General features: G+C 42.0%; 1 protein-coding gene across 1 annotated transcript; it reads left to right on the forward strand.

Annotated features, from left to right (window-relative positions):
- The first annotated feature begins 8,858 nt into the window (after positions 1–8,858).
- On the forward strand, positions 8,859–12,836 carry LOC149469682 (activity-regulated cytoskeleton-associated protein-like). Its single transcript, XM_089668817.1, has 2 exons — positions 8,859–11,994; positions 12,191–12,836. Exon 1 carries the CDS (start codon positions 9,389–9,391, stop codon positions 10,535–10,537), a length of 1,149 nt encoding a protein of 382 aa, XP_089524943.1. The 5' UTR covers positions 8,859–9,388; the 3' UTR covers positions 10,538–11,994; positions 12,191–12,836.
- The last annotated feature ends 447 nt before the right edge of the window (positions 12,837–13,283 follow it).

Consider the following 13,283-nt stretch of genomic DNA (forward strand, 5'->3'; position numbering starts at 1 on the left):
TCTCGCGCATGCGCAGTGGGCACCCGGCTGTGAAGCCGCAAACTGTCACAACCGGGTGCCCACACTGAAGATGCGGGTGCCAGGGAGAGAAGATGGCCGGTGAAACCAGTGGTGGGGAGGACATTGCTGGACTGAGGGACAGGTAAGTGGCTGTATTTTAAAAGTCAGCAGCTATAGTTTTTGAAGCTGCTGACTTTTATTTTTTTTTAGGTGGAACTCTGTGAGAAACACTTCTAGAGGCTTGTGTTGGTGGCCTTTGTCTGTTTACCTACCTACCTTTCTTCCTTTCTTTCCAGTGAGAGAAGCAACAGACTGATGGATTTATCTCTCTGTCACTTTGCTTTCGCCTTCTATCAGCATTCTCCCATGTCAGCACATGAACTCTGCAACATGACTGGTTGACTCCGTATGCTGCTTCTCCCTTTTCCAGTCTGAGTTCTGCTATACGGGGACTGCAAGAAACTGATACCAGGTCACATTCAGGTACTTGCATTTAAAAATACCTTCAATGATGTAATACTGAATAGAATACATAGCTGTGTTCATTTTTTGTCTTTATATTTTAGTTCAGCTTTATCAGTTGTATTAATATGAATCATTTCCATTTGTATGGATATTTTTATGATGAGATAATTAGGTAAAGTCAAGGAAATGTGCACTTTTTTTAAAGTTTTTTTTCAAAAGCATTCAGGTGTTAAGGCCTCCATCAACATACCAGAGCATTCTGTATACGTATGAGTGTTTGGTAACACCAAGCAAGTCACAAACGAATGATGAAGATGTAAGATGGGGAAACAGCTCTCATTGTTTGAACACTGTTTGGAGTAAATCAAATGTTTTGACTGACATTCTGCAGTTTAGCCACAAGATGTCACTGTTTTTCTAACACAGCCTCAGACTGCATAGATACTTCTATATTCATGAAGAGGCAGGGTTTTCTCACAGGAGTTGAGTGAACAGGAAGAGGAGACAGCAGCCATGCTTTGGAGAATGGGGCTGTGTGTGAGCTGAGAATACAATGCCATTCAGGTGTGAGAACATCCTTCCGTAATCAGAAATGCAGCTAAGTGAAGCTGATGGTGTTCAAGACGCTGATCCTGTTCAGAGAAAGGAAGATTGCTGCCAGGAATGCTGATGAGATTTCTGCTTGTTGGAGAGACATTTGTTCTGTTCAGAGTCACCAGTGGATCCAAAGCAGACCCGGGTCGGTAAGATCGTGCACGCACCTCATTTCAGTGTTGGCGCCTTGAGACTGAGTCCAGGCCTATAGTTAGTTAGGGTCTCTGTTTGTGTCAGGCCACAAGTGTTGTCACTGATCATTGGAAGGACTCCACAACTTAAAGTGACATTTCACATTGGAGAGCTGATAAAATCCCACAAACTCAAGCCAGACTGGCGTTTTGCTCAGAAGGAATACTCAAGCACGTGCTACAGGACCAGTTATGGGAGAGGGAATACTGTAGATTTGTGTAAGATTGTAAGCTGTTGTGCTGCACCGCAGGCTAGCCCATACCATACACCCATACACTGATTCTTCCTCTTTTAGAGTAATAACAGGTAAGGTATGGCAGCTTATTTATGCCCGCCAGTAGGTAAATTACTTCACTTTCTACCTTCATCCATCAGAAGGCGCTGTGCTGTGCTGTGCAGCACAAGGGTCTCCGCCTTTGGGCTGGGTGTATGTAAGTTTATTGTATGTTTCCAGCATTTGTGGTTGTGTTTATTTGCCACATCTAAGTAAAATTCTGTTGTTGCAAAAGCTGGTGTCAGGGTTGCTTTCCTCGTTCGTAACTTCACTGTATCCTGGGGAGCCCACCCCGGTACATGGCTTACAAAGATATTATTATTATTATTACACAGTATTTATAAAGCACCAATAGTTCGCTCAGCGCTGTACATTACAAAGGGGGACAGAACATGTGACAGAACAATAAAAATACAATGCAAAACATGAGGGGATTGAGGGCCCTGCTCTTTCGAGCTTACAATCTAGGAGGGAGGGGATGGTGGCACAGGAGGAGATAGCTGTGGGGGATGGAGTGGTAGGAAGAAAGGAGGAGGTCGGTCAAGTTAGCAGGGGGTGGGGTAGGCTTCCCTGAAGAGATGGGTTTTCAGGGTGCACCTAAAGGAGAGGAGAGTAGGTGATAATCTGATGGGTTGGGGCAGAGAGTTCCAGAGTCTGGGTGACACCCTGGAGAAGTCCCGGAGGCGGGCATGGGAGGAGGAGACCAGGGAACTAGAGAGAAGGAGGTCTTGTGAGGAGCGGAGTGTGCGTGCTGGGTGGTACTTGGATATTAGGTCAGTGATGTAGTTCGGGGCAGTGTGGTGGATGGCTTTGTACGTCAGTGTTAGGATTTTGAATTTGATCCGTTGCGCAATCGGAAGCCAGTGGTGGGATTGGCAGAGGGGGGTGGCGGAGATGGAGCAGTTGGAAAGGTGAATGAGTCTGGCAGCCGTATTCAGGATCGACTGGAGTGGGGATAGCCAGCGGCGAGGCAGGCCAGTGAGGAGGGAGTTGCAGTAGTCGAGTCGTGATATAATGAGGGAGTGGATGAGCTGTTTAGTGGTTTCTGGGGTTAGGAACGTGTGGATTTTGGCGATGTTGCGGAGGTGGAGTCTGCATGAGTTTGTTAAAGATTGGACTTGGGGCTGGAAGGATAGGTTGGAGTCCAGAATGACACCAAGTACTCTGGCCTGCGGGGCGGGTTTGATGGTAGCGTTGTTGGATGTGATGGAGAAGTCAATGGGGGGTGGTGTCCGGGCTGGGGGGAAGACAAGAAACTCGGTTTTGGAGAGGTTCAGTTTAAGGAAGTGGAGCGACATCCAGTCAGATATGTCGCTCAGTAGGTGTGTGATTCGGGCGGAGACTGAGGTGGTGAGGTGGGGGGGTGAGAGATAGATTTGTGTGTCGTCGGCATATAGGTGGTAGTTGAAGCCGTGAGAGTGTATGAGTTGGCCAAGGGAGGAGGTGTAGATGGAGAAGAGAAGGGGCCCGAGGACAGAGCCTTGAGGGACCCCAACAGAGAGGGGGAGTGAGGGGGAGGTGGTAGCATTATAGGTAACGCTGAGGGAGCGTTGTGACAGGTAGGATGAGAGCCAGGAGAGAGCAGAATCTCTGAGGCCGAGGGAGTGTAGTTTTTTGAGGAGGAGGGGGTGGTCGACTGTGTCCAAGGCTGCAGAGAGATCAAGGAGTAGGAGCACTGAATAGTGGCCATTAGCTTTGGCGGTTAGCAGGTCGTTGGAGAGTTTGAGTAAGGCAGTTTCGGTGGAGTGTAAGGGACGGAAGCCGGACTGGAGGGGATCGAAGATATAAAGGAAATCTCCATTGTTCCATTAAAGATATAAAATATTTGATCAGCATTCTCTTTTTACTGCAGAGATGGAACAGTTGTGTTTAGGAACATAATAGTAGTGACAGGACTGGGACAAGGGGTGGGCAGGAGAGGGCAGCTGCCCTTAGTCACATTGATAGATAATGCCAGTTATGACCATATTTCATGTTCAGTCGATATTATGAGCGATCAGCAGCTCCCATATCATATCCCCTTAAAGGGCACATTTACTCATGCTAAAAAGAAATTCCACTTTCCCCTTCATTACTCCCCTACCCTAGCTTACCATTTATAGCCTCTGTTTGTACTCATTGTTTTGTGTGTTTGCTATATTCCACTGTACCCCTGCTGTTTTGCTCTTAGTTAGACCAACCTTTCAGTAGACTCTCCCAGTCTCTGAATGTTCAGTTTTGGTTTCTGTTTTACCTTTCTGAGTAGACTTTTGTAGCAGTCATGCCCACAGAGATGGACGCGATTCAACTGTTTTGGCTTCAACCTCCATCTTAGCAAAGGGTCAACCATCTCGTACCAACATATTCCCCCCCTCATTCTCCCCCTTCCTCTCTGTTCATACGCAGTGACATATGGCCTGTGTGTTAGAAGTGTCACAGGCCGGCCAGGGCACAGCAGGAAGCCCCGAGCTATAAAACATTTTTGAGCTGGGTGCCCGGGTGGGCTGGGAAGCTGAGTAATCTGGCACTTTGTAAAAAGATAACCCAAGCCTTCCCCTGAGTTCAAACACATTCCAAAGGAGTAGAGACTAGATAACACTTTTAAAATCCATTTTTCCCCTATGTCTCATATCTTGGAACATGAGAGACTTACATAAAAACCAGCTATATCTTCAGATTGGCCACGAGAAGACAAACAGTTTGATAGGTCACACTCCCTGACTGGAATACCTAGGAAAGCAGAAAATTACATCTCTGGAACCCTTCAAATATGTATTTCATATCTACCCGTTCCTCAGATGCGTCTGCATAGTAATCTACCCACGGGTGGAATGTCACTTGTGCATAGGGAAAGTTATGAGCAAAATATAAACTATGAGAGATTTTGGCTCTAGTTTAGGTATCTGCCCAGATGATCCCTCCCTAAACGGGGCATTGGTCCTTGACTTCAGAGACACCCCCTGCTGGGGAACTACAAAATGGGCTGTCAGGCCTAAGAGAGGTTAAGTTGAACAATTCTCCCCTTTATCATCAGAACCACCTTGGGAGACCGTGCCCTTTTGCTCTGAAACTTGATCTGCTTAGCCCAGGACTTTGGCAAGTACTTTAACCCTCTAACTTCTCTCTGTTATCTCTTTGCTGTGCTGTTGTTCTCTGTATATCTATTTATATATATATATATATATATATATATATATATATATATTGGTTACATCTTTTTTCCGTAAATATTTTTATTGCACCCTTTTGACCTTTTAGTAATAAATCCTTCTTTCTGAAAGTGTTGAACTGTTTCTAAAGCTCCTTAATGCAATTTACGAATTCCTGCCTCTAAAAGAGCGCTACTGTGTTTGTTTAACCCTCTGTATAACCTGTCTGCAGTGACTGTGCTATACAGACAATTATCTCAACCATCATAGTGCTATAGCTGATATTGCCAAGTTTCCTCTTTCTCTGTACAAAAAGGAGGTGGTGGCAGTGTGAAGGGTTAATTGCGTAATTAACTTGACCCAGTAACAAGCGCATTCAGGCTGCCGGTACATCAATTGGAGGTCCAGTGAGCTGGAAAATTGTTGTGCAGGGTGCAGCTGGGCGTGGCATTGTTACGCACGTGACATCACGGTTTCAGATTGGCTAGTCCTTCGGTCACGAGTTTGGTAAGAAGGTCAGGGGTCTGACTTCACAACTTTCACACCCCATGCCTTTTCACCTCTAAACACAAGAAAAGAGACTAGGTTCGGTTATCTCTATGGTGCATCATGATCAGATGGGTTTTATGCCACGGAAGGGTACGGACATTAACATACGGAGACTGCTCAGCCATATTTCTGCGGCTCGCGATAGGGATGACCCTGGGGTGGTGCTGTCCCTGGATGCCGAGAAGGCCTTTGATTCGGTTGAGTGGGAGTATCTATAGGAAACACTGCATCGATTCGGATTTGGCCCTCATTTCATTTCGTGGATTAGGTGCCTTTACAGTGCGCCATTTGCCAGAGTACATACTAACAATATCCTCTCCCCCCCTTTTGCTCTCAATTGGGGCACTCAGCAGGGCTGTCCACTTTCGCCAAGCTTGTTTGCCCTGGCAATTGAGCCCTTAGCCTGCCTAATTCGCTCTTCCGATTCTTTACATGGCCTACCAGTGGGTGACTGGGAGTATAGGATTTCCCTATATGCGGATAACACTCTCTTATATTTTGAGGGACTGTAATTCGTCTCTTAGGGAGGCATTAAGTCTTATTGATCACTTCGGCAGTTACTCCAGTATTCACATCAATTGGAAGAAGACCATACTGTTTCTTCTTGCATCAGGGCCCTTACCTGACATTTCAAAACTCATAAAAAATAGCTCTTTTTGTGAAAAGGTTTTTATGCTTTTTTTCTGAGGGGAGGTTTTCAGCGCCGTTTAAAATACCATTACTCTTCTCTTGGGATGAGAAGCTAAGTTAGTCAACTAGACCCACTACTACTTTCTTTTCTACTAGGTGAACTTTCTGACTAGCACTTGTTGGACATCACTTGCAGTTTAATGACTTCTTTACTTTTTACCGAGGATCCATGTGAAACAAGTGGCATATTTTACTAATAACCATCCCCCCACCCTTTGATACAAACCATTGTCTGCTCCCCCAATGCTCTGTCTGAGTCCTTGGAAAAACGCCATACTTCTAAGTATGTGGGAACATGGGACCTTCCATACAGGATTAAGTAGCCACTTAATAGTAACCCTTTACAACTCCCCTCCCCAACTCATTTGTAGATCATGAACTTTGCCCACTGCAGAGCTTATACAAGTATCACAACCTTGGTAGGTACACAGAGTGGGTGTCTTACCTGTAAAGATTCATTTTAATAATAACTTTCAGAAGGGTTTCGTGAACCTTTCAAGGTACACCATTCTGATTTTGTAAAAAGTTTATTACACAGGTTGGACACTCCCATATCCTGAATAGATTTGCAGCTTACTGCTGAATCCTATCAAAGAAGGTCTTTGGAATCTTCTCCATTGGTCTTTTTATTTAGGCAACACTAATTGTGTGGGAACTACACATTGTCTGCCAACAAGCTTTGACATACATTTGTGTTCAAAATAATAGCAGTCAGACATCACTAACCTGATCAATCATTGTTTTTTGGTAGAAATGATATTTACATGGCAAATAATTTACTAGCAGGTGTAGTATAGTAATAGAAATCCAACAGACCCAACAGTCATGACATGCATGCTGCTGATTCTGTGTAATTGAATCACTAACTGAAAGAGGCATGTTCAAAATAATAGCAGTGTGGAGTTCTATTAGTGAAGTCATTCATTCTTTGAAAAAGAGGTGGCAATTATTGCCCTTATTTAAGGGAGGAAGGCAGCAAATATTGTACATGCTGCTTACAGTGCATTTCTCCCTGAAATTCTAAGAAAAATGGGTAGTTCCAGACATTGTTCAGAAGAACAGCGTACCTTGATTAAAAAGTTGATTGGAGAGGGGAAAACGGGAAAACATATAAAGAAGTGCAGAAAATGATAGGCTGCTCAGCTAAAATGATCGCAAATGCTTTAAAATGTCAACCAAAACCTGAAAGACGTGGAAGAAAGCGAAAAACTACCATTCGAATGGATAGAAGAATAACCAAAATGGCAAGGACTCAGCCAACAATCAGCTCCAGGAAGATCAAAGAAGGTCTAAAGTTACCTGTGAGTACTGTTACAATTAGAAGACGCCTATGTGAAGCCAAGCTATCTGCAAGAAGCCCCCGCAAAGTCCCACTGTTGAAAAAAAGACGTGCTGAAGAGGTTACAATTTGCCAAAGAGCACATTGACTGGCCTAAAGAGAAATGGCGCAACATTTTGTGGACTGATGAAAGTAAGATTGTTCTTTTTGGGTCTAGTGGCCGGAGACAGTTTGTCAGACGACCCCCAAACACTGAATTCAAGCCACAGTACACTGTGAACACAGTGAAGAATGGTTGCGCAAGCATCATGATATGGGGATGTTTCTCATACTACGGTGTTGGGCCTATTTATCGCATACCAGGGATCATGGATCAGTTTGAATACATCAGAATACTTGAAGAGGTCATGCTGCCTTATGCTGAAGAGGAAATGCCCTTGAAATGGGTGTTCCAACAAGACAACGACCCCAAACACACCAGTAAACGTGCAACATCTTGGTTCCAGACCAACAAGATTGACGTTATGGAGTGGCCAGCCCAATCCCCAGATCTTAATCCAATAGAAAACTTGTGGGGTGACATCAAAAATGCAGTTTCTGAGGCAAAACCAAGAAATAGAGAAGAACTGTGGAATGTAGTCCAATCATCCTGGGCTGGAATACCTGTTCACAGGTGCCAGAAGTTGGTTGACTCCATGCAACACAGATGTACAGCAGTTCTCAGAAACAGTGCTTATACAACTAAATATTCATTAAGTGATTCAAAGGAAAGCAAAATCTTCAAACATTTTTCATTTTATATAGTGAATGTTTGAGTTTGTAAAGAAAAATACAAACACTGCTATTTTTTTGAACAGTCTAATATTCACTTTTCTTCAATTTATTTAGAGGAACAACACAAATTTGATATATTTTTCTTCATGTTTTGATTTGTAATAGAATGTGTAGTGTTCCCAATACATTTGTGTGTATGGAAATAAAAGCTATTAGAAGGATTTTGAGCTTTATTCACTTTTTTCAACACACTGCTATTATTTTGAACACAAATGTACTTGCTGCATTCAAAGGTTCTGTGAGGGGTCCCCTCCCCTCTGTAGGTACATGACGTATGTCTTGTTACTAACAAAACAACACTGGAGGGGGGTCCTACTTGTATTTATGAAATCAACCTGCTTTAATGAGGACATCCAATTTCTTCCCCCTTTCTATTATGACCTAACAACCTTAATGTGATTAAATGATGCTGCACAATCTTCCCACACTTCAAAATAACAAAGACATTGTGTTTATTTCACATACGTGTGCAGAAAGGAGGAGGACGGCTTCTTTCAATCACCAAAATGTGAGATGAGACCTTTTATGGCTGGTTGAGGCGGGAAAGACGCTACAATACGTGGGAGACGTGTCTCCTGCTTCTAGCTGAATTACGTGTTCTTTTTTTTTTTTTTTTTTCACGTGGGGGAATTACACATTTTTCCATAGCTGGAGTGATTGTAGCTTCCGTGTGTTTGCTGAATCACTGGGAGGGCGAGTGAATTGAAGTGCCATCTGTTTCCAAGGAGATGGAGACTCCAACCAATCAGAGCCTTGAGCGTAATATGAGGTTTGCTGATAACTCATAAGTCTAGCTGTGCTAGAAAGAGTATAAATACGCTCACTGGCAAGCTATTCCCACAAACTCAAACACCAGCAGCTAGAAAGGACTTTTCTCTACACGCTTGCAGCTTTTAACTGCTAGCTGATATCTTCTTTGAATTCCATCTCCTACTTCCCGACTTCGAGACAAAACTTTGGACCAAAAGATTCTTCATCTTTACACCATCACTCCTAAGATTTTGGGACATACTCCTGTTGCTTCTGAGTACAGAAATTTGCATCGGTTCTGAAAAGACTGGAAAAGACTGAAAAGATATCCAACTGCAGCCTTTCAACCCCTTTTTTTCTTGCTAAAATCTGACAACCGTGCTTTGTAATTCTGCTAATTTTATGCTTGCTGAATATAACTAGTTGGAAGGAATTGTTAGGAACTTTGTGCTGATTTCTGAAAATGCTCTTTGCTTAACAGACCAAGGTGGTTTGCAAGAGCCCGGCTGTCTGACAAGAGCAAACAATTTGATTTTTAAACTTTGTTGCTTGTAAAAAAAAGTTTGCAAACTTTAAAATAAACCAACGCATTAACTAGCTAAATTTGTAGTTCAGTTTTAACAGCTCATTAAAATGGCAGTAAGCCTGGCTCTCAGCGGTGTTGGGGTACCTGTCCTCCCTGTTCCAGAAAGAACGGTTGCTCTGCAGATTGGCACTTGTAGCCCAGCTGAAATGTTTGACAGAGTTAGGAAGACGCAGGTGTACATTCTGTCTGGAGTCTCCAGGCAAGTCGAAAATGACCTGAAAGGATTTAAGAGGTCTGTGCAGTGGCTAAATTTCAACATGCATGTAGGCAAGCGGTCAATAAAGGCTTGTCTTTCAAGATGCCAGGATACCTTGGCCAACTTAGAGAGGTGGGTGAAGAGAGAGATGAACTCTTGGAGGGGAGTGTTTTCTCGATTTGAGAAAATGGTAGGCAAGGAGGAGAAGCGTAGAAGACCTTTTTACAGAGAGAAAAGCGAGAAAGATAAGGAGGCAGAGGCAGCTCATGCAGCTCAGGAACTTCTTGATAACCCTAATCCTTATGCTCCTACCCCACCATGTTCTCCCCCTCCTCCAGCTGCTGTATTGCCATCCCAAGCATGCCTGCAGCACCACTGGGTTGTCCTTTCCGTTGACATCCTGTCTACCCCTGAATTTGATGCAAACATGTCTGAGGATCCTCGGGATTTCCTAGTGAACTTAGAAAAGCATTTTAAGCGCAGTGGGTGGAATGAAAGCATTTGGCTGTCTCAGGTAGACAACCACTTAAAAGGTGCTGCCAAGAACTGGTGGGAATACAGACAGGAGACAATAGAAAACTGGCATGACTTCAAAGTCGCTTTCTTGCAATATTGTGAATGCTTAGTGGTAAGAGAGGCCATCAAGAGGGACCTAGACCTTCCCCAGCGGCGCTGGGAGCCCTTAGAGCAGTTTGTGTGGAAGAAAAGAGCCCTGTACAACCGGCTCTATGTCAATGCCAATGAGGAAGACATGATCCAATACATCATTAGCACCCTTCACCCAGAGATCAGGCGTTTTCTCAAACCCCCTTTCCCTAAGACCATGGACCAGCTAATGCAGATGGGCAAGAAAATCCAATTTGACTTTGAGCAGTCAGAGAAGCAAACCCTCAAGGCTGCTTATTCAGATGAGCAGATTAGCACAAAACTTAATGTCCTTGTCATAAAGGATCCTTATGATAGCAATGGTGTTTGCACTGAAAAATCTAGCTACGAGTAGGAAAGTTTAATGACAACTTTTGGATAAATTTGTTGCTCTCTGGTGAGAAAACATCAACTCTTGAAATGAAAGAGTGAAGTTATCTAGTGAATTTTAAGGTAATCTTTCTTGACTTTGCAAAGTGGTTTTCCGATACAATGCCACAGGTAGGAAGGCGATGGCTTGTGTCTGGTACTGGAAGGCAAGTTAGCTGTGACAATTTCAAGTGTATCTCAAATTTTATGGAGGGCAAGATGTATGTCACATAAAACTATACTTTTAATGCTGAAAAAGAACTTGAGATGTAAATTCTAATTTCTTTATACATTGTGCTATAATCAACTCCAAACAGATATGCAATGCTTGGATCTTATTACGCAACTAGGACATATTGCCCTAAAGTAAGAAAGTATTTGGACAAAATTTGGAAAATGTCACAAATCTTTGTCATGGTTTGAAGAGATTGTCACAGTAACAGTTCATTTGCATGATTGCCAGACGAAACCATTTACTATAAGTGGGGGTTATTTTCACATGTTTTGCCTTTTCCCTCTAAATTTCTGGGAATAATGGAATTTGTGAGAAATTTAACCATTTGTCTGGTTTTAAAAGCATATTTTTTTAATTGCTGAATGTATAAAAAGCAAAAAATTAAATATTTTTGATATTTTTCAATCTGCTTAGTCTACAGAAATATCATCCATGAAATCTATTATGTGTAGTGCAATACCATGTATATATTAGAAGAAAAATTCTTTAGAATAATTTCAAACCAATAATCAGGCAATAACACGTTTCTAACATTTGATATGTTGTGACAGACCTATGAGTTAACTTTTTGAATAATGTAGTATGTACTAGAAATTATTCTAATTTATTTGTAGCCTTAAATATGAATTGAATGTTTTTTTGGGGTTGTGGGCTCTCTATATGAACACTCGGTAGCACTTTTATATCAGCTTGTCAGATTTAAAAAAAAAAGCAAATGGATAATAGTCACGAGACTAGGACTTTATGCAAAGTTTTTAACAGGACATGGACTCAGGAAATCTAATTAAGCATTAATACAAGATGGACAATTTCAACTTTTCACAACCATCTCCTTTACCTGGAAGCCACCAGTTCCTTTGAGGTATCTAGGATGTTTCACCCAGCAGTAAACTACCTACAAAAGAGACTTTATGACCAGGACCCAATGTTCTTGGCTATGTCAACTACCGGCCTATTTAGTTGTTCTGCTATATAAAGTGGGGCAGCTTGGAATATAAGACCCCTACAGGAATCCTGCATTCAGTAATTCTCAGGAATATCTGATAAGCCCAGCAATTATTGAACTGATTGGACTTGGTTGGTACAAGGACACGAAGACCTTTTCCTTCTGGCCTAAAATCCTAGGCATTTAACATTGGCGCATCGTGCTCCTGACCAGAGATCCAAAAGGTCTTATGATTGGAGGCCCACCCAGTTAGCTAAACAAAGTAAGTATCTTTGAAGGACTTTGGACAACAAATAGCTTAAAAAAAAATTGTCTTCAATATAATAACTAATGGCCAATATTTCAAGATCTTCTGAGTGCACATATTTAAAACATGGCCAATCTCTAGTAAGCAGTATAAAGTATTGAACGTGTTTGATATTATTTGAATTCTAACTTGTTCTTACTTTTGTTTTCAGGTACAAGAAATAAAATCCTGGTAACCCATTGGCCGTGCTTCATCCTTGCCCAAACTTTGGGCCAACATTTCAGACCAAAAGGAATGGTTGCATCCAAATGGAAAGATTGCATAATGCTGGCAGAGGTCTTACATCAAGTCTGGACTTTTACTCCAAAGCCCAATATGAACTATGACAAAAACAGACATTTACCTTCTTTTTCAAAGAAATCATTCTTTAATTTTGAAACCACCTTCTCAAATCTCCTCAATTGTCCATCTACAGCTCCATGCCACTCCAATGTGCATCGTCCACTCAAGTCTCCATACATTTCCTAAGATGCAAATATCTTTCTTGCAATATGTCTAAAATGCAATGAATGTACTTTTTTCTTTTTAACGAAAGAATGTTGATACCTCTCTTATAATTTACCGGAATGTACCACTTAAAAGCAAAAGATAAACTGATGAACTATCAAGAAATACGTAATTCTATAAAAGTGACCTTAATTGGAAAATAGTAGCACTTTGCGCAGATGATCACAGTGTCTATTTTTGTATGAAAGCACATTGCATTATCCAAAGATCATGTAAAGAGGTGGATATTACCTGAAAGCTATAATGTATACATACAATTTGTTGGTTAATAAAATTATATTTGATGGAAATCACACTGATTTGTTATTTCTGCATGCTGGCCTTGTGGGATGTTAGGTAGTTGTATGTGAAGATTCACTTTACTTTCTCTAGGTCACGGAATGTAGTCTAGTAGTCGTTAGCCACATTAACTTGGACTCATTCTGTACCATTGAAGATATTTTGCTGCTTATCCAAACAACTTCCTCAGCCTGGATAAGAAAGAACTTCATCAACATTACAGAATAAGTTAAATGTAATATATTGCAACTTATTATTCATTAGATGTGGTAGCTGCACTTATTTTTAATTTTTTCCCTTTGTTTTCACCTGGTGATTTGGCCAGTAACATCTGCCCCGACTCTGGATAAAGGAGCACAGGGGACACCTTTGGACACCAGCGTTTAATAGTCTGGGGACAGGGGAGTGATAGATGTGTTAGCAGATTTGGATCACTAACAAATTAAAGCCAGACTCCA

Source organism: Staurois parvus, unplaced genomic scaffold (assembly GCF_062004578.1).
Source record: "Staurois parvus isolate SC_StPar_1 unplaced genomic scaffold, SC_StPar_1.0 ptg000064l, whole genome shotgun sequence".
Lineage (NCBI taxonomy): Eukaryota > Metazoa > Chordata > Amphibia > Anura > Ranidae > Staurois > Staurois parvus.